Source organism: Zosterops lateralis, assembly GCF_965231275.1.
Source record: "Zosterops lateralis genome assembly, chromosome: 7".
NCBI classification, from domain to species: domain Eukaryota; kingdom Metazoa; phylum Chordata; class Aves; order Passeriformes; family Zosteropidae; genus Zosterops; species Zosterops lateralis.
Window position 1 is genome coordinate 8,199,646 of NC_139767.1, and position 24,309 is coordinate 8,223,954.

At 44.1% G+C, this 24,309-nt stretch overlaps 1 protein-coding gene across 2 annotated transcripts; it reads right to left on the reverse strand.

The window, feature by feature from the left end:
* Positions 1–24: 24 nt before the first annotated feature.
* On the reverse strand, positions 25–23,521 carry STAT1 (signal transducer and activator of transcription 1). Of its 2 annotated transcripts, none has more exons than XM_083865387.1 (24): positions 23,402–23,521; positions 21,114–21,242; positions 20,361–20,505; positions 19,588–19,686; positions 18,236–18,331; positions 17,501–17,579; positions 16,801–16,892; positions 16,414–16,565; positions 15,995–16,153; positions 14,913–15,005; positions 14,420–14,479; positions 13,254–13,283; positions 13,072–13,165; positions 12,147–12,188; positions 11,603–11,686; positions 10,986–11,084; positions 10,367–10,502; positions 8,516–8,571; positions 7,284–7,378; positions 5,116–5,255; positions 3,763–3,948; positions 3,212–3,287; positions 2,710–2,812; positions 25–2,144 (listed from the first exon to the last, which is right to left on the reverse strand). In XM_083865387.1, the coding sequence occupies exons 2-24, from the start codon at positions 21,239–21,241 to the stop codon at positions 2,121–2,123; spliced, it is 2,268 nt and encodes a 755-aa protein (XP_083721513.1). In that variant the 5' UTR covers position 21,242; positions 23,402–23,521; the 3' UTR covers positions 25–2,120. The 2 variants fall into 2 exon arrangements, with proteins under 2 accessions (XP_083721513.1, XP_083721512.1); XM_083865386.1 differs by having other exon boundaries at positions 3,763–3,951.
* Between the last annotated feature and the right edge of the window lie 788 nt (positions 23,522–24,309).

Below are 24,309 nucleotides of genomic sequence, written 5' to 3' on the forward strand. Positions count from 1 at the left end.
TAGCCCCAGAGAAACACAGCACTGGTCCAGCTTGGTAGCACACAAAGATGAGCCATAAATAAGTTATCCTGCTGAGGACTCAATTTAGAAATTCAAGTTCAGTTTATTGATGTTTGTGTGGGGATGGAAACAAATGAATGCAGTGATACAAGCAGCAGTAAAAAAAAGTTAACAGCCACCTTCTAAGAACTCCAGTGCAGATGGACCTGCAACAATGCAAAGAATTAAAAGCACCAATACTGCCTTGGGCTTCAGAGCTGTAACTCTGAAGTTTAAAATAAGATAGATACAGAGAAGTAAAATACTGACTGGCACATCCACTCTATAATAGAAGTAGCCAAAACGCAAGAGAGAGGACAAAAGTGGCAACTGACAGTTCCATTTATTTAAAATATATAAAAGAATATTCCACTGAGGAAAATTCACTGCTTCTACAACTATCAGCTGTGGAAAGACCAACCTGTGAATAAGGCTACTGCTTTAAGTCCCACAAAACTGAAGTAAAAGTAATGAGATGTAGAACATGAGTATGAACAAAGCACAGCTCAAAAACCAAGTAACTTGATTTTTGTATTAGCAGATACGCATTCAGCTAGTTATGGCAGGCTAAAAGCATTATTTTCCTGTAGCACTGTTAATCTCAGTAACCCAGGGCACCAAAATAGGTCAGTCTGCAAATGCTTTCATTTAAATACATGTGTTACATGCTCTAGGTCCTCTAATATGTCTTTGAAGCTTTTGAGGGGGCACCTTGGATGTCTTGGGCACAACACCCCAAATTGAAGCAGTCCTTTTTCCCGAAGAGCAGCTGATGGGGCTGGAGGGGCCTCTGAAGGTCACCTTGTCCAACCAACTCCTCACAGTGGCTGCCCTGTTCCTGTACCTGGACAGAAGGGGAGCAGTGCTCTGCCACCCCTCTGCTCAGCTCCCTGCTAATTAGCAGCCTGTGCTCATAGGTGCCCTTAGAGAGAGATCAGCTGCCTGGAACAGCCTTGCCTCTTATCTGAGAGTTGTTAATTGCCTTCAAACGTGCTGAGAAACAAACCTGTTCCTCTTCTGGTGGAAGGACAGCTTCATCCTTTAAGTACTGCAGACTGCATATCCTGCAGCCATTGCTCTGGATAAACTTTAACTTCTGCACTTTCCTGTGCCTGACCCCTAATTACCAAACCATTATCAAAAGCCTGTAAAATATTTTAGCTATTCAAATTAACAGTTAAATAAATGCCCTGGTGCATAGTGAGAAAGCTGAGTTCATTCCACCTGTTATAACCTACATGGGGTCTGTATTATTGCAAAGGATAGGAGTGACCAGATCCTCACCTTGGCAGATTAGGCTAAGTAAATAAAAACAGTAAATAAAAACATACTTCAATCCCTTTTGCAGTCGTCTAAGAGGACGTTCTGATTTATCTGATGACTGCAGTCTGCAGAGTCTTGATTATACACCTTGGGTTACAAGCTCAGCATGTGCCAATGCAGTGTGAAGGGGGTGTCCTAAGAAATGCTCTTCTTGAGATAGATTGTGCTAAACAACCTACACAAGATTATGTCTTGTGAAAATGAAATGCAGGACATATTTTGGGCTTCTACTCTCTCAATGGGCCATGCCCAGAAGAGCTAAAAGCACAACAAACGTGAGCAGCACAAGAATTCGGTGTGGCATGTTATCTCTAGAGTCTTTCCCTTTTGTGATGCAGACAAAAATTCAAGATGTAAGCTTTCTGAACAGAACCTCTGCAAAAGAACCAGCTTTTATTTGAAGCTTTCTATGTACACTCAACTGTTTTAAACATTTAACTTACTCCTTCAAACACTGAATGCATTTCTCCTGTCACTGAGGAGCTCACATTCTCACCTTCCTCTTCCTCCACTCTGGCACGGTATCTTGCTAATTAAACAAAGATGTGCACGGTATCTTGCTAATTCAACAAAGAAATGCACGTAAGGAGGCTGCTCAGGCTGCTGGTGTTGATATTCCCATTAGCTAAAACTGCTGCTGGACCTTCAGGCTGAGAAACCAAAGCAGTGAAGCGTTGTCACCCAAGGTATTGACTGCAGCACAGGAGGTGTGAAGCGAATTGGCTGCACTAATGACGCAGGGAGAGCTCAGCCAAAGCTCAGAGCTGAATGTGTGTACACATCTGCAGGGAGAAAAGGAAACCTCCATCACACAGGCCCAGCCCTGGCTCTCGGGTCTTTGCTAACCAGAGCATGACCGAGTTCTGCCCCAATCACTCCTGATTCACTGGATTCAGCTGCTCAGGGTGGGAGGGGTGGGGATCACTTTGTTTCTTTTCTGAAGCACACCCTGCAAGGACAACACTGCTCTGTCAACAGGCAGTGCCTCACCAGCACTGGCAGGGCAGCACTTCCCAACTGCACTCCTGCTTGGGGCCCTCCCTGCACAGACCCCACCAGAGGCACTACAGGGATACTCTTTCCTCCCTTCCCATCTTCCCTCCACCAGCAAGGCACACCCAGGAACACACTTTGCTCTCCTATTCTTCACCCTGCAGACACGTGGAAAAAACAACTGTTGGCAGTCCCAGCCTAACTCTGGATCTCCACCTTTTCCTATGCTTGTGAAGAGACGTGTTCTCAAGTGTTTGCTTAAGTGTCTGAGGTATGTCTGAAGAGGGATAAAAAAAAGGGAAACAGCAAGTTGTGGCTCAGCCCTCCTGCTCCAGGCTGGCTCATGGTACATACCACAGTATCGATCTCTGCGGGGCCCACCATCCGAGACACCTCATCAAACTCCTCGGGAGACATGGGGAGCAGGTTTTCTGGAGACTGCAGCCTGGAAGGGTGCCTGATGGACAAGAGCAGGGGTTAACTGGCCTGTGGCTCCAAGGCCTGAAGGGCCACTAACCAGGCCTCTTGTGAAGAAGATCAGGCTTTGCCAAGCGTGCCTGTCTTTAAATGAAAACTCAGGCTACTCAGGGGTGCACATCCTAACCAAAGAAGTCCAATTCTTTGAGAATGTTCTTTTCAAGAAATTACTTGTCAGTACAACTCCCTGCAAGTTTCTAGAGTTTTACCTAAAAATGGTGTTTTGAACACAGCAGTGCATTAATGTGTTGTGATCAGATTCTCAAAGAGGAAAGACCTGACAGGGGCACCTACAGCTCGAGTAGTATGAAGAAACATGAACTATAGCTAAAATCTTATGATCAGTTCTTAAAAATCCAGCATTTTTGTGAGCACTTACACTTCAGATACAGAGATTAACTCAGTCTTGATGTAACCGTTTCCCTTAGGACCGTCCAAATCCATTGGCTCCGGTGCTTCAAGGAGAGAAAAAAAAGCTTGTGGGGTTTTTTTCAGCAAGTTTACGTCACACTTTCATCTTTATTGTACCAAAAATACAGCCTATGACCCAGATAATGTGCAAGTCTCTCTGTCATGCATTTCACAGCACTATGGTTAATTAATTCCATTTTTAGTCAGTTTTTCCTGTTCTCCTATAAAAATGGCAAAGAAACCTCTCCCATAACCAGTCATGGTTGGGGCTGTTAGTGGGAACCTACGTTTCTGGAATAGCTCATGTGACAGCTGAGCTGGAGGGCAAGCAACAATTAGGGGTTTCCGTTTTTGGTGTGATTGGGTCTCACATTGTGCCTGTCTAAAAACAGACCTTAACCTGTCAACAGGGGACAGGCTGCAAGGCCAACTGCTCCTCTTCTTTCCATGCCACAGAAATTGTGCCGTGCCCCAGCAGCTCAGGAACAGCCAGACAAGGTAAAAGATATGAGCACTCACCCTCCTTAGGCCTGGAGTAGTACTTGCCAAAGGCGTTGTCTTTGGGGATGTTGGGGTAGAGGAATCGCAGAGGGTTCTCGGGAATGTTCTCGGCTGCCATCACTTTATAATTGCGGATGATGTCGGGGAAAGTCACAGCCGAGAGCTCCTTCTTGGTGTAGGGCTCTACTGAGTGGAACTGTGGCTCTGCTGAGGAGACAAGCACCAGGTATCAAGGCTGGTTTCAAAGCCTTTTTCTGAAAGTGTCCAGGAAAGCTGCAGCCACTTCCACAACTTCAGAGTTTACATGAGCAAAAGCCTTGCCTGGATGACACCTACAGTGCTGCAGAAGTATTTAATGCCTGTCCAAGGGAGCACAATTGTTCTGTGGGGTAGGGAGGCACAGGGGGGATAGCACACAGCCATGGCTCTTGGTGTGTTCTGCATTCAGAATGACTGGTGTCACTTGTCCATGGAAATTAACTGCAATAGTTCATTAAGTAATTTAGGTTGTGCTGCCTTTTTAACCTTCTTCCAAATTATGTAATTCAGACTCTGCTGCCTATTAGGAAGTTTGGTCCAAATACACCACTTGAGGCTTCTATGAATCATCGAGAGAGACATACATATAAGCCTTCCTGAATGCTCCAGATACTATCAACCTTCTTTTGCTTAACTTTTGGATGTGTCAGGTATGAAGGCAGCAAAGGGAACAAAGTCACCCAAGTACATTCAGCAGTTTCTCTTCACCTGCTGCTGGTTTTGGGCTCATCACAGTGAAGTGTCAGCAGCTGCCCCATGCTGGCAGGTGGGGCTGTGTAATGAGGGTGACAAGGGGAGAGCCCTGACTGGGTACAGGGGAGGCTTTAACTGTTTACAGCTGTGATGCCTCCAGGCTTCCCTAAGAGAAGATAAGAAACTAGTCCAGCTCACTGAAGAAGCAAGCTCTTAATTGATTCTTTTGGACAAGGGGAGGAAGGAGGACTACTTGGAAAATGAAGTGAGTATGCAATTTACCTGGGAGGAGTGTGGGAAGAAAGGAACAAAAGCTGTATTTGGGTTTGGAAGGAGATACAGGTGTGTATGTACTAAAGGCTGGGAGAGAGCCTAAGGAAGCAGGGAAGACAGTCCAGGCAGTTTTTCCTACCCAACTTCCAGGCCAGGACCAGGACCTAGGAAATGCTTTTTGTCCTAGCTGAAACCTTGATCAATTCATTGTGTGGTTTGAGTTACCCCAATTATGGTGTAAAACCCCTGCTATTGCTTGTGCCCTGCTGCTGCTGGAGTGGAGGTCCTCAGGGTGGAGAAGAAGGGCACAGACACTTCCTGTTCTGATGCAAACAGATCAACAAAGGTTCTCTGTTGCTGACTTACCATTCTGAGATTCCTCTACCCAGGTAAAGGTGATTGCTCCCTCCCTGCTGCTTTCACTGAATCTCAATAAAAATGTTCCTGGGCTCTGGTCCTTCAGCAGAGCACGTTCTCTCTCTTTGCTGATGAAGCCCACAATGCAGCTGTAATGTTGAAAAGAAAGAGTTGAATTACTCCCCAGTATAAAACCTAAGCTGTGCTGGGCTAGCTAGGAAAACTAAAAAGCTTTCCTCACTTAAAAGAGCTGCAGTACTGGTGAAAGCCTGACAGAAGGCTTTGTCCTGTGAACAGCTGGCAGCAGGACTGACTGGCTGCAGTCAGGTGGTGACTCATGCCTGTGGCAGCCCTGAGTGAATCACCACAGCTTCCCTCAGCACTCTCACTTCGGCCTGGGGGCTCATTACAAACATCTTTCTCAACTTGGAACAAAAGAGATTGTCCGCTTTGCTGTCAAACCTGGGCTGTGGGAGCAGCAGTGAAGTTACATGTGTGTAATAGGGTCAGATCCCAGCTAGCAGTTAGTTTTAACTTCAAAAGTATGCTAAGGAACAGCTGTTTCTCCTTTTTGGCTGATGAAACAAACTTTGCTAGCTGCCATATTACATTCTTACAGGTGTGGGGTTTGCTTTAGGCCTTGAGCATGTTTTCTACAGGAACTGTTAAACTTTTGTGACTGATTCACTGTGCTCAGCAAATGTTATTGCATGGACAAAGAGGCTGGTGTGGTAATTTTAAGAGATTGATTGATCTGGACAGGTACTGGGAGTTGTTCAAGTCAGTACTAGGGTATAAATAACCCTGGCCAAGCTCCAGCTGCTTGGTTTTGGCTGGTTTGTTGGTATTTTGCCTTTTTTTTTTTTTCCCAAAGGTTTTCTCTGCTACTTATTCCTCAAAATAGGAATAATATTCCATCAATAATGATCTTTTGAGTCTTGTGACTGTCCTTGTGTGCATTAAGTCATGGAAAGTGGGTTTTGCACAAAAACTCCTAAACAATCACGATTTTGCTTAGAATTTCAGATGCTGTAAGCTGCCCTGTTTTATGGGGTTTGGATTGGTGAGTTTTGTGTTTTGTTTGGTTTAAATGCCATGCTTTAGGTAACGAATGTGTTCAGTAGCCCATGTCCTGGGTATAAGGGAAGTCCTTTGCCTTCCTATCTCTCAAGTATGAAGAAAGACAAGTGTTCCTGAGGTTGTATTACTTACTCTTTTGTATACAATGGGAGTCTCTGCCATTCAAGCCTGTACCAAATCCACATATAATCCCAATCCCAGAACTGCCACTCTGCTTCAGTAAAGGTGACAAATATTCCCACTGCACTGCAGCCCCCTCAGCATAGAAAGGAGGAGGTTTGGGGCAGGGAAACAAGGCCTGTACTACACAGAGCTTTGACAGAACTCTTCTGGAGCTGGGGGGTAAAAATGTGATGCCCATGGCAAAGCAATCCTGCTGCTGTAGATCCTGCAGAAGTGTGGGATACTAGGATGCTCCACTCTGAGTGTGCTGTTTGATGAGGTTTCATAACATGGCTAAAGCTAAAAGGCAGGATTGGGACTTTGGATAAGCCTAGTCTGGGCAGAATTACTTCCAAAATCGGAAATCCCAGAATGAAAAGTTTACTAAACCAGTATTAAAGGGCAAATGGAACTGTGTTCCCATCTGGCAGAGTCTTTCTACTTTGTAATACTCTTAAATACATCAGTGAAGTCTGCTGGGTTCTGAACCACGATGCAGGCACAGTCATTCCGAGTCTGGCTGCTGCCACCTCCAGGCAGCTCACAGTAACTCTCTTCGGGCAGAGAGTTTGATTTTGGGGTTTTTTAAATGGATATCACTAGGACTTATACTTTCTTGTGCTTCAGCTTTTCTTGGCTGTGTTCTAGAATGTGGGAGGAACTTAAAGTGGGAGCAGAGGCAAAAGAAAATCTAATCTAACATTCAAAGCCCTGCTCTGTGACTTAAATGGGACAACTTGGGTCATCTGATGTTCCTGCTTTTAGCAGCTGTCTCATTAGAGGATTCCTCACTCCTAGAATTTATTTGCTTCAGATTTTTCTGGTTTCAAGATCCACCCTCTGCACAACCAACCTCCCAACCAGAGGGTGCAACTGCTAGCCTAAAAGTGAGGTCTGAGGCAATGACTACATCTTTAAATTCATTCAGGTCTTACCCATCATTCCAGAGACACAGGAGATGTTTCTTAATAAGCTCCAGGATTCCCTCAATCCACAGCCAAAAGGGGAAATTTTTATCATTTATATTTTCCTGAAATTCAGAATATGGAAAGGCAGGGATGGGAGTGGGGAGAACAGGGATAATAAGACATGAGTTTTGTTAAGCAGAGAGGAAAGTAAGATTTCAATCCTATCACTGTCTACCTGTTCTTGTGTTTTCCTCCCTTTTTCTTTTTTCCCATTCTCCCCATATTCTCTTACGACTCTCTTTGTGTCTCTCCATTCCAGAAGGACAGAACTATTGGTAATGAAGCATGTACTGCATCTTAAGCAAGAGGCAGTATGAGAAAAATGCCTGTCTGAGCCTCCAGTACCCACAAATATGTGATCCATCACCTCTCACATGCAACAACAGTGGCTTAAGAGCAGATAAAAGGCTCTTGTTCCTGCCTGGGTGCTACCCCTATTGGAGTTGTTGGCATGCAAGCCCATGCCATTGGGGTTTTTGACTGGGCTGGGTAGCAGAAAACCTTAGAGACACCTTCTGTTGAAACCTGGATGTCAATGTCCCATGAGACATCCCTATCAATGAATTTGAGTGCTTGTAGGTCACCAGAGCCTTGCTGTTCCCCTAGAGTCTGGTCCTGGTTGCTGTGATCTACTTATCTATACCAGCTTAGGGTCTAAAGCTGAAAAAAACATGAAGAGTCCTCCTGTCTTGCTTCAGCTAGGGTTGTGAAATTCCATGATGTGGCTTTCTTCATCATACTGACCCTCTTGGCCACCCTGTGCTAATCCTCACCCTGATCCAGTTTCCCCTGCTCTGGGAAATGTCCTTCACTAAGATAAAGAATTGTTCATCTTGCTGGTTGTTTTGTTTACAATTTCTGTAATAGCCAAAAAGAACTATTCTATTAACAGCAGCTGCATTAATAATAATGGAGATGCTATGTTTAAAATACACATTTTCCCATGGAGTTTACATGGACCAAAAACAGTCTCAAAATCATTTACTCCTTGCCATTGCAAGGTCTTTTTCTTCCTGCTTCTACTTTAACCTCACCACCAAAGCTTCCCATGACCAAGTAAGGTCTACAATTATTAGGGGATGCTACTAGAAAAGTAGGCACCTTGTGGGGGGAAACAAACAAAAAAAACTCAAACAAAACCCACAATAAAGTAAGATGAGATCCCTCTTCCATCTCGGTTTTTAACACTGTGTGCATACCTTGCAGAATCTTGTCCAAGGAATAAGGCCATCCTGAGGTCCTCCGTTTGTTGGCCCTGAACACAATAAATATGACTTCAATCATGATCCATTAGTAAGGCCAAAAGTACTTAGAGAACCAAGTTCTGAGTGTTTATTTGGAAATTAGCTGCTGGACTAAGAAAGAAAAGGAAGGGCAGGCTGCTGTGCTTTCACAGCTGCTGCAGGGGAGGTTGCAAAGTTCCCCTCTGGGAGGTTTTACAGTAACCAAACCTGTTTGAGCAGCCCTGGGATGGGAACCAATCCATCCTGACACTTTCTGTGCTGTGCTGCACCAAACACTTGCCAGCTTCAAAATGCTTCCAGGAAGGAAACTGAATCCTTGGACAGCTCTTGCCAGCACAATGAGAAGACTGCAGCCCACAAACTCCTCTGCAGGCTCGGCAGACCCTGCAGCATCTCTCTGAGATTAGGCACTTTCCTGCCTTGATTCTGGTGATTTGCAGGCTTTTGCCCCAGAAACTACTAGGCCTGCCCCAACCACAGACTCATCTTATTTGTGTTGCAATTGTTTCCCTCAGCCTTGTTTTTATGTTCACAATGTTTCATAACCATATCTAAACCACAAAGAAAAGTCCTATGCTGGGCCTACAGTAACTGGAGCTTTGCAGACCCTGACTGTAGTCAGAACCAAATTCTTCCCATTAAAGATCATACTATGGCTTCCAATAAATATACTTTTCTCTGTCATTTTTCTAAAAATAAACTGGGTTAGGGAGCTTGTTACTGATACTGCTGCTGTAAAGAGATCAAGATTCTGTCAATTTTCACATAAAGATTCACAATTTTCACATTCCAAAGCAGCAGCCAGGTTGTACCCTGGCACCCTGCTAGTTCTGTCTCCTTGCACTGAGGAATCCTGAATTTACAGTGTTCAGCAACCAGGATTTTTTTCAGCTGGGTGATATTTTTATCTATAGAGATAAGATTTAAGTAGCAACCCTACCAGAGCTCAACAAAATCCCTGTAGTTCTGAAATGCAAATTTGCCACAGAAATATATCACTGGTCTCCTTGTGTTGGTTAATTAAAAAAAAATATTATTCCCCTTGTAGAAATTTGAAAAGTAATCTAATAAATTAACAGCTTTTTGTCAGATCTTATGTCTTGGGGGAATTAGAGAGTGGAATGCTGTACTTGCAACCTAGACACACTAATCTCAAATACCTTTTAATATAATTTTTTCCTGAAACTTAAGGTTGGTGAAATATACTGAATCAATAATATTTTTCATCTTGAGTCTACTCTGCAAAATCAGTAGCAGTGTCAAGTGCCCTGCCTTTTCAGGCAAACTGCAAGGAGTTTGGAAACAAAACCCATCCATGGCTGAAGAGGCTTTTATTAAGGACACTCACAGGAGATAATTCAGTTTGATATCCTTTAGCAGTTTTGTAGTGTTTGCATGCTGACACTGCAACTGTGTTTATGCAGAGTGAATCCCCACTGTAGCTGGGGGCATGCATGAACTGAAAATGAATGGAGGTGGATTTAAAAACAAAACCCAAGGGATGCCAAGAAACATCCACTTCAAAGACTGACTAAACATGAGCGTTACTTCAGAAGGCAGAATTAGGCCCAGTCTCTGTTGCTCTAATGCATAAAACTCCCAAGTTAGAACTGCAGATTTTTTTCATGATGTGATCTCATTTACAAATTCTGCCATACTGAAAAGTAGAAAATGCTTCATTGCCACAAAGTTATATTGCAAAAGGGAAAAGCTGTGAGAGGAAAGGAAAACTTAAAATGGGTTGCAGGAAAAGGTGCAGAACTAGCTTCAATTCAAACAGCCATCTGTGATGAAAGCAGACCTTACCAAGAAGCTTTTCTCCCAGCATGCTCAGCTGATCTGCATTAAGTCCTCTCTTTGTTACAGAAGAAAACTGCCAGCTCAGAACATCAGAAAGCTTGGACCACTTTGCACAAGGTGGATTCAGGAAGAAGGACAGGTTCTAGAATGGAACAGAAAAATGCAAGCTCTAGTTAACAAACATTAATTCTGGAATGCCACTTGAATTTTTGTATTGCCAAAACAAACTCCAGATTTAAGAATGGATGTCAGCTTGAGACAACTCTGCAGAGGCAGGCAGCTATTCCTCCAGGCACTCTTTATCAGGAAAAGCAATCTCTGGGGCTCTGGCTATGTCTTCTCCCAGCAGGCAGACTTGCTGGATTACTGAGTCAACTGCACCATAACTGAGTTCTTGAATGTTCATTTGGTTTCTCACTGTGTGCTGTATATCCTAAATACATGTATATTGCCCTTATGGGGATTTCAAAACCTGCTCTGTTTAGGTCATGGAAGTCACTGCCCCTCAGTACACCTGAAACTCATTAAGAGTCATCTGCAGAGCTAAAATACAGCAGCCACTTGAAAACAGTGGTTGAAAATTAGACGCAGTACCTGATAAAATGTATTGTTTTCTTGCAAATACCTTGGGATCAGTAGACAGCATGTTGAACCACAAGATAGAGGCCCATCCACTGGGTAGCTGGCTCACATTTGAGATCACAACAATGGGAAGGGATGTGGTCTGAAAGGGGCACAAAAGGAAACATGTCAGGTTACCCTGCACTGTTGCCACAATCCTCCTTGAGATTATCCACAAACTCATTTGTTTTAATTCCCTGCTGACTTTTTCAATAAAAGTTTGTATGTAAGGGAGAAAGTATGATGAAATAGTGGAAAGACTTGGGTGATTTTTGTCCAATCAAGACTTTGATTTAGTGTCAGTTATGACAGCACTGATAGTGACAGTAGAGTTCATAGGAGACTGCTTCTGAAATAAATGTAAACTGATAACCAACTCTGTGCTTTAAGCCCTCTAGGTATCAGACACTTTGCAAAGCACATCTATTCTTATTTACCCAGAGATCTGACAGAATTCTTTCTGTCTATAAAGAGTTGTTGTGAAGTGTCATTCCTATAATTTGAAATAACTGAAAGAACTTGATATCCCAGTACTTAAAAAAAAAAAAAGAGAGAGAAAAAACATTAACAGCACAAGTGACACACAGGAACTGAAGTCCATCTGTTTGATCAAAGACTTACCTCTAGGTCTATTACCAAACCAGGCTGGCACAGCTGTGTCTCAAAACTTAGAGAGTGAAGCTCTTCTGTTACAATGAGAGGACCCTTAAAAAAAAATACAAAAGAAAATTTCTGAGGGAGTGAAAATTCCTATAGGGCTTTACCGTGGGGAAAACTTTTTTGCCTGTGGCGATATGCTCTATACCTCAGTAAAAGCTCATAGGTCAAAGTCAAATGACAGTGCTGACTTCCTAAAACTGCCTCTCCAGGCAGTTTCTGGGTTTTTTTGTGGCTACTACCTATAAGCCATAGAAAAATCCGTGCTTGCCAGGAAGCCCTGTTAAAGGCAGATGCCAGTGTGGGAGAGTCTCTCACTGCCATTCTGGCAGTAGTTCTCCTTGCAGACTCTTCCTACATGGATCACTCTGTAGAAACACTGTAGAAACACTGAACTCCTCTCCTATCATCTCTCATCCCATGTGTGCCTTCACGGGTCTGAGCAGAGAGCATTATCTTAAATGAATGCCTCGTTAACATTTAGAAAGGAAAGGTTAGTGCTGCTTACCTCGTTTGTTCTGCTCCCTGTGTTTTTCTGTTCTTTCAGTTGCTGCAAAAGAACAAAAAACTTGTTACTCATTTATGGCAGCCACAAATGGAAGTGGTGGAGGAGGTCTGCATGCTCCACTTGCTCAACTGTATGCAAACTTGCTGCCCTAGTGTCTGATTCTATTTGGTTCTAAGCTGTGGGAGCCAAGGTAACTACTACGCTTTTATAAACTCATTTGTTCATTTGTGAAAAAAGGTATTGGATAGTTATGATGCAATGCCTTTATGCAAGAGGCCTTTAAAGAACAGAAGCAGTATGAAATCAGGATCAGATGGAATACTGGTTTATCAAAATACCCCTCTGAATTGGATTATAACCTCAAGGCAGTCTCAGTTCTGGATGATGAAGGTAGAGTTCCATGTTCCCCGGTTCTGGACTTGCATTTTTCCTTTCCTGTTGTAGTGATGGAACCAGTCTGTTCCCTCACATTTGCAGATCACAAGTGCTGTATTGTCTGCCCAAAGCACTGACTTTCTTGCAGCTGGGCACTCTGACAATTTTCATCTTCCAGACTCAAAGCTCTTTAAACTATTCCAGACTTCCCTACCTACGGACCTTCCTCTGAAAGGCCCAAACCAGTCTTTCTAGGCTTTTTAAACTTCCTTCTCAAAGAATCCATTGCAGCATAAGCTGTATGGCAGCAAATACTTTTGTTTGCATTCCTGTCCCTTTTTCAGTGACAAGCAATTACATTTTGATTGAAGCAGGCAAAATATCTTAAAAAGGACAGAACAAAGAAAAAGGAGGAATAATCACAGTTCCTCTTTACACAAAAATGAATAATGACTTCAATAACAAAAGCAGTTTGTTTCCTTCCTACCATGCTCTACTGCAAAATTAAGTGGTTGTATCAAGTAATAGAAAGAAAAAAACAACCCCCTACCAAGTGCCTGAATTCTGCTGCTAGACTTCCATTAGTAGATTCTTCCATGTTCATTACTTTTGTATTTGTTCCCAAAATATTAAATTTCCTGAACCTACACAAAGAGAGAGAGAAAATGTAATTAAGTCTCACATTCATTGAAAGAACCCAATGTTAATATATCAAACTGAGATGCCACATACCCTTTGACTGAGTTCTTCTCAGTTACATCTCTGTCAAGGAAAAAGAAAGACAAAACAATCTTTAAAGATTCTGCCAGAGACAGAGAAAATGTGCATGTTTTAGTAGCTGACAGAGCTGATTGAAAACTGGTAAAATGCTTTTGTGAAATTCTTGAGCAAAAGATGTGGCAATTGGTTCAAGCAGTCAAAATAAATGTTGTGGTATATAGCCTGTGTTTTACTAGGCTTGATATTGCTATGGGGGCTTTATAATCAAAAGAAGTACTTTCTTTTACTATATAGATTTTAACTTTTGCTCTGAGGGAAAAAATATAGTTCTGCCACTCTAAATCTGCTTTTAAACTTGTTGAATAAATTGCTGCATCACTTGAATTGGTTTTCCCAGCACTTGGGATTTTACTGTATTCTATCTAGTGCACTTCTCAAAGACTCACCTCCCACAGCCACATAAGAATTCCTTTTTGCTTTTTCACTATTCTATGCAAGTTTCTGGACCCTAGAGCCATTTCAAGTGAACAAAATTACTTGGCTGGGAAGACAAAAACCCAGTTGCTTTCTTGAAAGCACAGTCCCTGCCATTATTTTGGAAAGCCTGTCACATTTCTTTCCCTGCCCTTGAAATAAGTGCAAAACTCACCTGAACTGCTTACAAAAGATTGGTATTAATCTGTTTCAACTGCTGTAATTTTCTTCTCTGATTGAGAACCTGTCCTATGTCACAGGAGGCAGATTATACCCCTAATTCAAAGGCAGCTTGAGGATAACTATATTCCTTACTAGACACTACCCTAAAAGTAAAGGATTCTAGAGATGTGACTAGAAATGGTGGAGTCCAATTCTACACTGTCACCTCATGCTAATCCAGGTGAAACACCCCAGCAGAGTGGCTGTTGCCCAGCTGCTGCGCCACGTCTGAATTAGTGAGCTCTCCTCTGTGGAGCTGATGGTGAGAAGCCGAGGCCGTCTGCACTTTGTGACACGTCTCTGGTGGCAGAGAAAGATTTAGAGCAAGGGAATGGGTAAGGAAAAGGGAAGGATGCACTTGTTGCTGCAAAGAACCAGCCTGCTGCTGGTCTACTTAACATTTATAATATGACTGCTCTTGAGTTTCTGAGTGTGGGGAGTGTTTACCATTACACAAAAGGGATGAAGTAAATGCAACATACTTATCAAATGAAACTTTCACTTTCAAGTTGTAGTTCAGTTCCTGCAGTTTCACCAGCAATCTGGAAAGAGAAGTTTGGGTTTTTTTGAACGTCAGCATTTGAAAAATATGGGTTCTCTTCTTTTTTGTTGCTTACCACAGATATTTAAGCACACCTGGGGCCACATGCAGGCTCCAAGGTTACTCCATACCAGACAGCATTTAGAGATAAAACTAAATGGGCAAATGAGTTACTCTTTGGCACGACAAAGTGGTCTGCATGTGTCTTCTTGCTGCTTGGTTGTGTTTGTTACACACTTGGTACACCCCACTTCTAGGAAAGGGTAAAAGCTGAGTTAAGCTGTGCCAGAAGAAAGCCCCTGCCCATGGCCCTTCCCTCCTCCTGGCCCCAGCTCTTGGACTGCAGGGCAGGCTGTGCAATCCTCTTGGCTGCAGGAAGCCGGTGACAGGAAAGCCTTGCCACAAAACAGTAACAGGGGAAGAGGAAAACATACCTCAGTTTCACAGTAAACTGCACTCCCGTCTTCAGGACTAGTGGCCTCTGAGGATGGGTTGGCATGCAAGGCTGCCTCTCTACCACAAAAGAGCTATGGGAAGAACAGATTAAAGGCACTAGGATTTATCTGTGCTGTTCTTACATAAGAAACCGCATAAAAGTGGATTTTATAACAATGTTGATTTACCAGTAATACTATACAGTTTATTCACTCAGTTTCAGTCTAGACAGAGGTGTGTGAATTAGTTCCTTTTAATTGTTTCAATGGGGCTAGAAATACTGATTTCATAAGGTTGGCTTTTCGGCAATGCATTGATGGCTTCAGGAAGGAGATTGCTACATCCCACTTCCATGAAATCAAACAGCAAAGAAAGGACTGGTGCAAGTGGGGAGTGTTTCTCTGTTTGCCATACCTGGGGCTTCCTGAATTCTTACAGTGACAGAGCTGTGTAATAAGACATGCCTAAGGGATGGATACACTAGCAGGAGATTTGATGAGGGCCAGCTAACCCAATGAAACAAACTTCTGGGGCTAACCTGTTTTGATACACCCCAAACTGTTCTCTGTGTGTTTACAGAACAGGACTCTGATCTTATGTGAGGCAACTACCAGCTACAGTAACTTGAATCATAAAGGTGGTACAGAGGCAAGGCTGGCCTCTCTGTGCTGGAGGCAAAGATGATGTATCCAGTGACAAAAGATTGGAGAATCTAGTGTGTATCTATCTTAGGAACGGCTTGATGGAGTTTGTTTCTTGCCTCTCTTCACTTGAACTTTGTAGGATTGAAGTGAGAAGTGGACTAACAGATGGGAGTTTGACTCTAATCAATACGTACTGCAGCAAATCTCTTGCTGACTTCAGTAATGACTGAGCACAAACCTTTTCCATAGGCCTGAACCTGTGGAAATTCTAGATGGGGTAAATCTCAAAAACAGTAATTCAGTTTAATGTTTGACAAACTTAGGAAAACTTTGGAAAATGAAAATATAGCATGCAGGAAATGCTGAGGGAACAGTAGAGAAGGTGCTCTTCACCTATTTATTCATGGTAACACCAAAAGATCCTTATGGTCAATTACCTTTGGATGAGTTGTTGGAAAAGCTTGTGTGTTAGGTCCTGCAGAAATTGTTTATTTTTTGTGATGGGATCAGGGTCATAGGTAAACTTCTGTTCCAGCTCCTCAAGCTTCTTGAGCTGCTGACGAACTTGCTGTAGACTTTCAGCAACAATGGTGAACCTACAATTGACACAATGTTATTACTTTTAGCAAGTTTTTATACTGTAATAAAATGCAGAGGCACCAGCCAGGTGACTGTCCCTGAGGGTGTGGCAGTGCCTGGAGTACACTTTGTGCTCAATGGAAATGTGGTAAGGTAAAAAAATAAATGTAGTTACGCTAAGACAGAATGAAAATGGGTTATATAAATAATCCGTTTGTTTCCTAGCTGTGGTGTTCCTTCATAACAAGGTTTAAATGTGGTATTACAAAAGACTTACCAGTTCTGCAGCTGGTCGAGGCAGGCATTAGGTGGCCCACCAATGCATGCTGTCTGCTGCCTGTGCTTCCACTCCACCAGCTCATCATTAATAAGGGCAGCCTGGATGTGCTCTGTGCTCTGCAGCAGCTGCACTATCTTATTCACCACCTCCTACAGAGAATATGAGATTACCCTGATTATTAGAAATACTTCATACAGGAGAACTAAGTACTGTTTTAGCTAGAGCTCATCTGTTTTGCAAAACTCTGCAAAGACTTCAGCTCAACTGACATGTTAAAAAAACTTTCCTACTGCTAATTTATGTCAATTCGATGAAAATTGCTTAAGATGAACATGTGCTTAAGATGAAGAGCTGCTGACTTCTGAAAGAAAACTTAAACACTACCTTTCTCTTCCGGTCCAGTGATAAAAACATGTGCTGGAGATTCAGCTGTTCTTTCTTGTATTCCTCCTGAGACATATTACTGGACTCGTGTTCTGTAAAAGAAGTCCAAATTGTGAATGTGAGGCTGAAGGATGGGTGGGGGAAATGCTGAGGTGAGAAGGGCACAAATACAAAAAGCAAGATCGTGGCTCAGTGCTTCCCTTAGTACCTTCTGAACATGTCCCTGTTCTGAGGGACAGTCAGCTCTGCCAGGTTGTGTTGGAAATCAAAGCCTTTTCTAGAACAAAGAATTTGATGACAGAGACAGAGCTGTACAATGAAACCCCTGTGGACTCTGTGTGTCTCCCTTGGTACACAAGAGCCTACAAAACCTAAAGCTGGTTTGGCATTTAGTGAAAAATCACTAATTAAGCTGAATGGTCACAGAGCCTACAGCGTTTGCTACTTCTAGTGGCAAAGGGATGTAAAGGGCTGATTCTAAAAAGGGCTGGAAGGGAATGCTGTGTTAATAAGGAGGTTCTCTTACTTGCAACAAAAAACAGATACAGAAATTTAGGTTTCAGTGTGAAGCAGAGTTAATCAACAAGGGATATCACCAGTAGGTTTGGCTGTGTATCATTAGGCTCAGTGCCCTGACATGAAGAGCAGTTTACTCTGATAAACTATGTACAGTAGGGGATGTCCTTGAAAAATGATTCACCTCTGTTCTGCAGGGTTTTACATTTGAAGTCATACTCATCTTGCACATCCTCCAACATCTTGATGTCCTGCTCCACATCCTGTAATGCACAAATGAGGGTGGCTACAATTATTTAATATTTTCAAGTAATGCAAGACTTCATCTGATTAGGAACCACCTGGTACGAGCCCTGACAGACATGAAGTCCAGTTTTGTAGCAATGCTTTTTCCTGAACTTCCTAACAGGAAGTATTCCTATATTTCATCACCTTCTATTCCCCCTTCCTCCTTCTCTATTAACTGAAATCTGTTAATTATCAAACATGGAAATGCCCTTGTGGTCAAGCCATGTAAGTTCACAGAGTTCAGGAGAGCCTAGGCTACAGTGGAAAAACTTGGAACAGCACATAGCATTTTAAACTTTCAAATTCTTACATACTATTTGGAGAAAAACTTTCTGTTGTGACTGTATTTATTAAGAAAAACAACTATATGCTAAAAAAGTACATCTTCTAGTTAGCCACAAACTGGTCAGTTATGATTTAAGAGGCTCTTTTTCCTTAGTTGCTAGTATTTCAGATGGTTAAAATACTTTTGTTGTTAAAGTTTAGGTACAAGGTACTTCCTATGTTCAGGCAATCCCTGGTTTGTAGACTTGAAAACCCCTACTTCACTTTTATTTGTCATTTTGTCAAGTCTAATTTTCAACATCTGCAAATCAACAAATCCTACTGAGAAAAGTTTTATTATACTTACTGTAACACTGGTTTTCACATCCCGAACTTTGGCATCAAGCTCCTTCTGTTTGTCTGGCATCCCAGTTGCAGTGTTCTGTACACTCCCTACTTCCATCTGAGGGAAGAAGCAGAACAAGTCAAAACAGAATGATCCACAACTTTTTCATTAATGTAAATTAGTGGCATTTGTTGACAAACAACCTGAGGAAGCATGGCTTGTTCTGATGAATCATACTAAAATTTTGTAGTATAAAAGAAATCAAATTCAGGTGAATTTGAAAGAAAGAAAGTATTTATTTTGGTAAACTGCCAAAGGTCCCCCATCATGGATTTAAGTCAGTGGTGGTAGCGATGGCCAAGCTGGATTGGGCTTTGAGCAATCCAGTCTAGAGGAAGGCAGATAATTTCTAAAGTCCTTCCCAATCCAAATGACTCTGTAATTCCCCTTCCCTTTCTGATGGCCCACATTTATAGCATACTGGAAAGGCAGCAGCAAGTGCCAGGAATGAACAGCTGCACTGCAGCTACAGGGGCTCTGTCAGAGTCACTCTCTTAGAGCAGCTGCTTTGGACACTGCTGCAAAGGGCCCCTTGTTGAAAGCCCGTGCCCAAGTGCTCTTCCCACGCTGCACATTCAAAGCCTTGCTATAAACTGAGGTATTTCAGTATAGGAAATTAACATGCTCAGTCAGTCATCACTTCTCCATAAGTGGATTACAGCTATCTATACATTTTGCATGCCTTTCCCAACTGCGGAGTTCTTATTGTAAAACAGTTCTTGCAAAGGAAAAAAAAAAATCGTGAGAAGCCAGAGAACAGGTGATGAAGGAGAAGATATGGTTTTATCTATAATTCAGAAGAAAGAAAAGGGCTTCGCTAAAAAAAACACCCCAAAAAATAGAGAGAAATACTTGGAGACAACTGGGAAGGAGAATGATGCATCATTTTCCAGAGACAGTCCAAAGAAGAATGCTCAGCTGCTTAATAAAGAGTAAATTGGGAAGTAAAATGCAGAAGAACAAACTTAAAATCTGGCTGGATATATGAGTTAAGCACTCATTAAAATGAAATCCAATTAGCACATCAGTCTACATCATACCACAAAAGCATTAAAACAACCAGCAGAGCTTTTACATCACTCAAGGAATAAAAATTATTTCCTGGCCATTATCCTCCAAATGCTTCATTCAGCAAAAAAAAGCCATGCTGTCCAGCTGGTACATTTCAGTGCCCATTCTTCTCTTTTTTAAGGAACCTTTTATTGGGAAGAGAGAGGATATCCTGTTTCCCCTGCCAGTCATCATCCACTTCCCTAGTTCCAAATAATAGGAAAGGGAAGATACAACTGCAGCAGATATTTCAAGACTGTTACCTCACTGGATGCCTGGGCAGAGTTCAGTATTTTCCTCTCTTCTTTCAGACAGTTGTGGATGATCATTGCCATGTGTATTGGGTCTTCTTGGAAGTTATCCTAGCATTAGAGACACAGTCTATTGTTAAAGTCCATACACATAATTTCTTGTCCTTCAGTAACTTTCAGACTGGCAAAAAAATATTAGGGAATGACCCATGTGTGAGCCTCAGGGAATGCACTGGTCATGGGTTGCTCCAGGATTACAGAGCCATAGACAGCTCCAAGAGGGAGTTTTCATTGTAGTTCATTGGCATACAGAGACAGGACTGGCACAAAACAACAGAAAAGGGTCAGAGACATTACTGGGAGATGTAGGATACTACCCTACAATCCTAGAGAGAGTTCATCCCTCAAGAGTCACCCTCCCACATCTTGGTATGGCTGCTGGTTTAACACACAGTCCAGGCTGGATGCAAATTCAACCTTACTGTTTTACCTGCACACAAAGCTGAAATGTGCTGTGGACTGAGTACTGCTCTGCTCAAGATGGTGCTACCCTGGGGGATTTTCTTTTTCCCGGAGTTCTCAAGCATAACTGGCTGATAATTTAACTGCACTTTCTAACTGTAGCCAATCAAAACAAAAATGGAGCAATGCTTGAATTCTGGCTTTTAAATCAGAATTCTCACACATCCTGTATGAAGACCCCTCACAGCAGGGTAACTGCTTAGAGGCACCCACCTGCACTGAAGCAAATCAAGCAAATGTACAGATACAGAACCCAGGCTTACCTGAAGATTACGTTTGCTTTTCCTTATGTTGTGCTGCAGCAAAAAGTTGTTTTCTATCAAGAATCTACTAAATTGATCATCAAGCTGTGACAGCAGGTCATGGAATAACACTGTAGCAAATGATACATTGTTGGCTGCGTGTTCCCTGGAATCATTGAAAGCATGCTTGGGTTAAATACGCTTCCAATACAAGAGCCAAGAAATACATACAGTTGTACTTGATTTTTAACCCCCAACTGCACTTGTAGACTATGCAAGCACTGAGAATTACCTTCAAATGTAAGCCAGTTTCATTCTCTTAACTTTGACTTTACTTTCCTTGATACAGAAATGCTGTTTCTCTATTATTTTTGCCACATTCTGTTCAAAATCATTCACTCATTTCATGCACATCAGGAGCCTAAAAGTGACTCTGATGGATGTACATGTTGTACCACTCCTAAGAGAGAAGACACTCCACAGAAAGTCTGACAGAAGTTCAGAGTCTTTGAAGAATGAGATGTTACCAAGGCAGTAATTGACTGGTCTTAAAGCCACTTTTGTTCTAGACCACTGAGAGCATTATGAGCAAACACATTTACTCCAGGTATCAGGCCCTTCTAGAAAGCCCCGAGGAGGGGCAGGAACACAGGAGCACCTTCACAGCTACTGAAGCATCCTACCAGCACAGGATCCCCTAACTGCCTGTAACTGCACTGAGGTGAGGGCACTGCTTATCACACAGCCCAAAGCCTAATTAATTTCTGGGCTTACCAATCCTGGTTTTCCAGCCATTGTGCCAGGTACTGCCTGATCTCCATCGGAAAGCTGTCATCATAGAGCTGGTGAACTTGCTCCAAATGCTTGGAATCAAGTTGCTGTAGCTGATACCACTGAGTCATTCTGAGGAAAGGGTGGAAAAAAAAGTCAGTGTAAATGTTTAAGTAGTATTTGGACTGAAGAGGTGAAAAATAACTAATTTTGAAGTTTTCATGAACATTGACAAAATTGGAGGTTGTGCTGATTTTGGCTGGGGTAAAGTTTATTTTGTTCGGAGTAGCTAGTATGGGGCTGGTTTGGATTTGTGCAGGAAACAGTGTTGGCAATACAGGGAAGGTTTTGTTGCAGCTGAGCAGGGCTTACACAGCATCAAGGCCCTTTTTGCTCCTCACTCCACCCCAGCAGTGAGGAGGCTGGGGGTGCACAAGGAGTTTGGAGGGGACACAGCAGGGGAGGTGACCACCACGTGGCATCAAGCTCATAGAGCTGGGGGAAGGACGAAGAGGAGGGAAGGGGGACATTTTGCATGATGGTGTTTGTCTCCCTAAGCCACTGTTAGGTGTGATGGAGCCTGGCTTTCCTGGGATGGCACAAAACCTGCCTTTTGTTCTGCTTGTGTACATGGATTTTGCTTTACCTGTTAAATTGCCTTTATCTCAGCCCAAAATGTTCCTCACTCTTATCCTTTTGATTCTCTCCCCATCCCACCATGTGGGGAGGAGGGGAAGTGAGTGACTGGCTGTGTGGTGCTTTCTTTTTTTCCTTTTCCTCTGAACCCATTTTTCATGCCATTTAGGGTACTACTAGTGTTACTGCTCTCTTGCTTAGCAGAGATATGGGAATGAGGACCTGTCTGTTTAATATCTGTACTCTGCAAATTGACATTCTGAATGTGGAGTATCACCTTTTCTTTGTGCAGATATATTCCCCATCACCAAAAGTGCAAGTGAAAAATTAGAGACCCCTCTAAGTGCCCATTTTCAGTTGCTATTCATGTCCACACTCGCGTGTTCTGAAAAATGGACTACATCTCAAGTCTCTTTAAATGGAGAAGTACTGGAAAGATGCTTTTTCTATGTGTTTTAGTTCTCATGATTGTATTTTCAGGCTAAATTCAAGTAACCTGTGCAGCAGATAAAGGGATGTTTAAATGAACTAAGACTGTACAGAATGGCTTCTCTCAGTCCTGACACTTTTGTGAGAGCGGCTTTAGCTCTGACATATGGTCTCTAGAAGCAGATCACTCAGCCTTCTAAGCTGCAGGTTATCCCTTCTAGTGGAAATGGCATGTAAAGATATGTCAAAGGAACAGCCTAGGCTGAGAATACAGGTGGCTGAGATGCGAATCCACTCACATCATTGTTTTTTCATGGCTGCCTGTAAGACCCATCCAAAAGAACAGAGCAACATCAGGGTGAAGGACTATCTTCTGTGCCCCTTCCTACCAAATTCTTTAGTTTTTCATGCCAGCGCCCTCAGCTGCTGAGTGGTGTGTAGTAGGTGTGAGAAACAAAGGAGTTAAAAATGTTATGTTTAAAGTGATAGCTCTGAGGCTTTTGATGTGTGTGCTTTTCAGATTACTGCTAACACACCACTGGAGTGTCCTGCAGCAGTCCCAAAGAGGGAGACTCCATGGCCTCCCTGGGCAGCCCAGTTCCAGTGCTCTGCCAGCCTCAATCTAAAGAAGTTTTTTCTCATGTTGATGTGGAACTTGTATTTTAGTTTGTGGCCGTTGCTCCTCGTCCTGTTGCTGGCACCACTGGCAAGAGTCTGGCACCATCCTCTTGGCACCCGCCTTTGAGGTATTTATATGCATTAAGGAGATCCTCTCTCAGCCCTCTCTACTCCAGACTAAACAGGCCCAGCTCCCGCAGTCTCTCCTTGTAAGAGAGTGTTCCAGATCCCTCCTTATCTTTGTGATGTGTTCCAGATCCCTCCTTACCTTTGTGATGTCCAGCATCATCTGCTGGACCCTCTCCAGTAGCCCCTCGTGGTTTCTGTACCGAGGAGCCCAGAAAGGGGCACAGCACTCCAGATACGCCTCACTAGGGCTGAGCAGAGGTGGCTGATCACCCCTCGCTATCTGCTGGCCACCCGATGCACCCCAGGACTCCTTCCCGGCCCTTCCCCACCTCCTCTCCTGCCATTCCCGGGGGACCGCGGCCGATAGGCCCGGCGTGGTTGGGGAGCAAAGGGCGCGGGCAGCTATCCCTGCCCTGGGCCGGCCCCTGCCCGCGCTCCCCCGCTCCCGGCCGGCTCGGCCCGGGGTGGGGGCACCGCACCTGTTCAGCGGGGCTGCCCAGCGATGCTGCAGGCACAGGACGGCGGGGTCAGCGTCAGGGACAGGGCTCCGCTCCCAGCTCCGGGCACGGCAGGTCTGCACAGGCGTCGGAGAGCGTGAGCTGTAGAGAAGGAGCCAAGAGCTGGGCTTGCGAGCGGACGCAACAGGTGACAGAAGAGCAGGGGCGTCCCAGGAAGGAATGAAGGCCGCTAGGAGACACCTCCCGTTTCCCCGGGTGCTCAGACACCAAAGCGCAAAGCTCGGTGCGTGTCCCGCGGGCAGGGGCTGCGTAAGCGACAGCTTTAGCTACCACCGGGCATTCACCCCGCCAGCCCCCGCGGTGCGGGCGGTGCCCCGCGGTGCCGCTCCCGGCGCCGTGCCCCGGACCCTCACGCCCGCTCCCCTCACCTGGGCTCCGGCTCGGCGCTGCCGGCTGCGCTCCGGGAGCCGCCAGCTCAAGTGCGCAGGCGCGGGGGGCGGGCCGGGGGCGTTCCCGGGCGGCGGGCGCGTCACGTGACTTCTGGGAAAGGCGGCGGGGCCGCGAGGGCGAAAGTGAAAGCGGCGGGGCCCGGGGGGCGGGGCCCGGGGGGCGGGGCTGCGGCTCCTGGCGCGGGCACTGCGGGCCGCTCTGCCAGGCCCCTCACCTGCGGGCAGCCGAGCCTTGTGCCCCTTCCCCTTCTCCTCCCCGCTGTCTCTTGGCCCAGCATAGCCTTTTTGGGTTTTGTCTGGTGTTTGAAGCCGACAAAGACCGGGATATTGAAGCCCAGGCTTTGCTGTGGGTCTCTGCGGGTCTCTGTGCCCCTTCCGTCCGCAGATGGAGGAGGCAGGTCTTAACTCCATGAAAGAAAGAAATAGGAGGTTCTGTTTGGTAAACTTGGTGGCGTGAATTACTAGGGAGTAATAGATCTA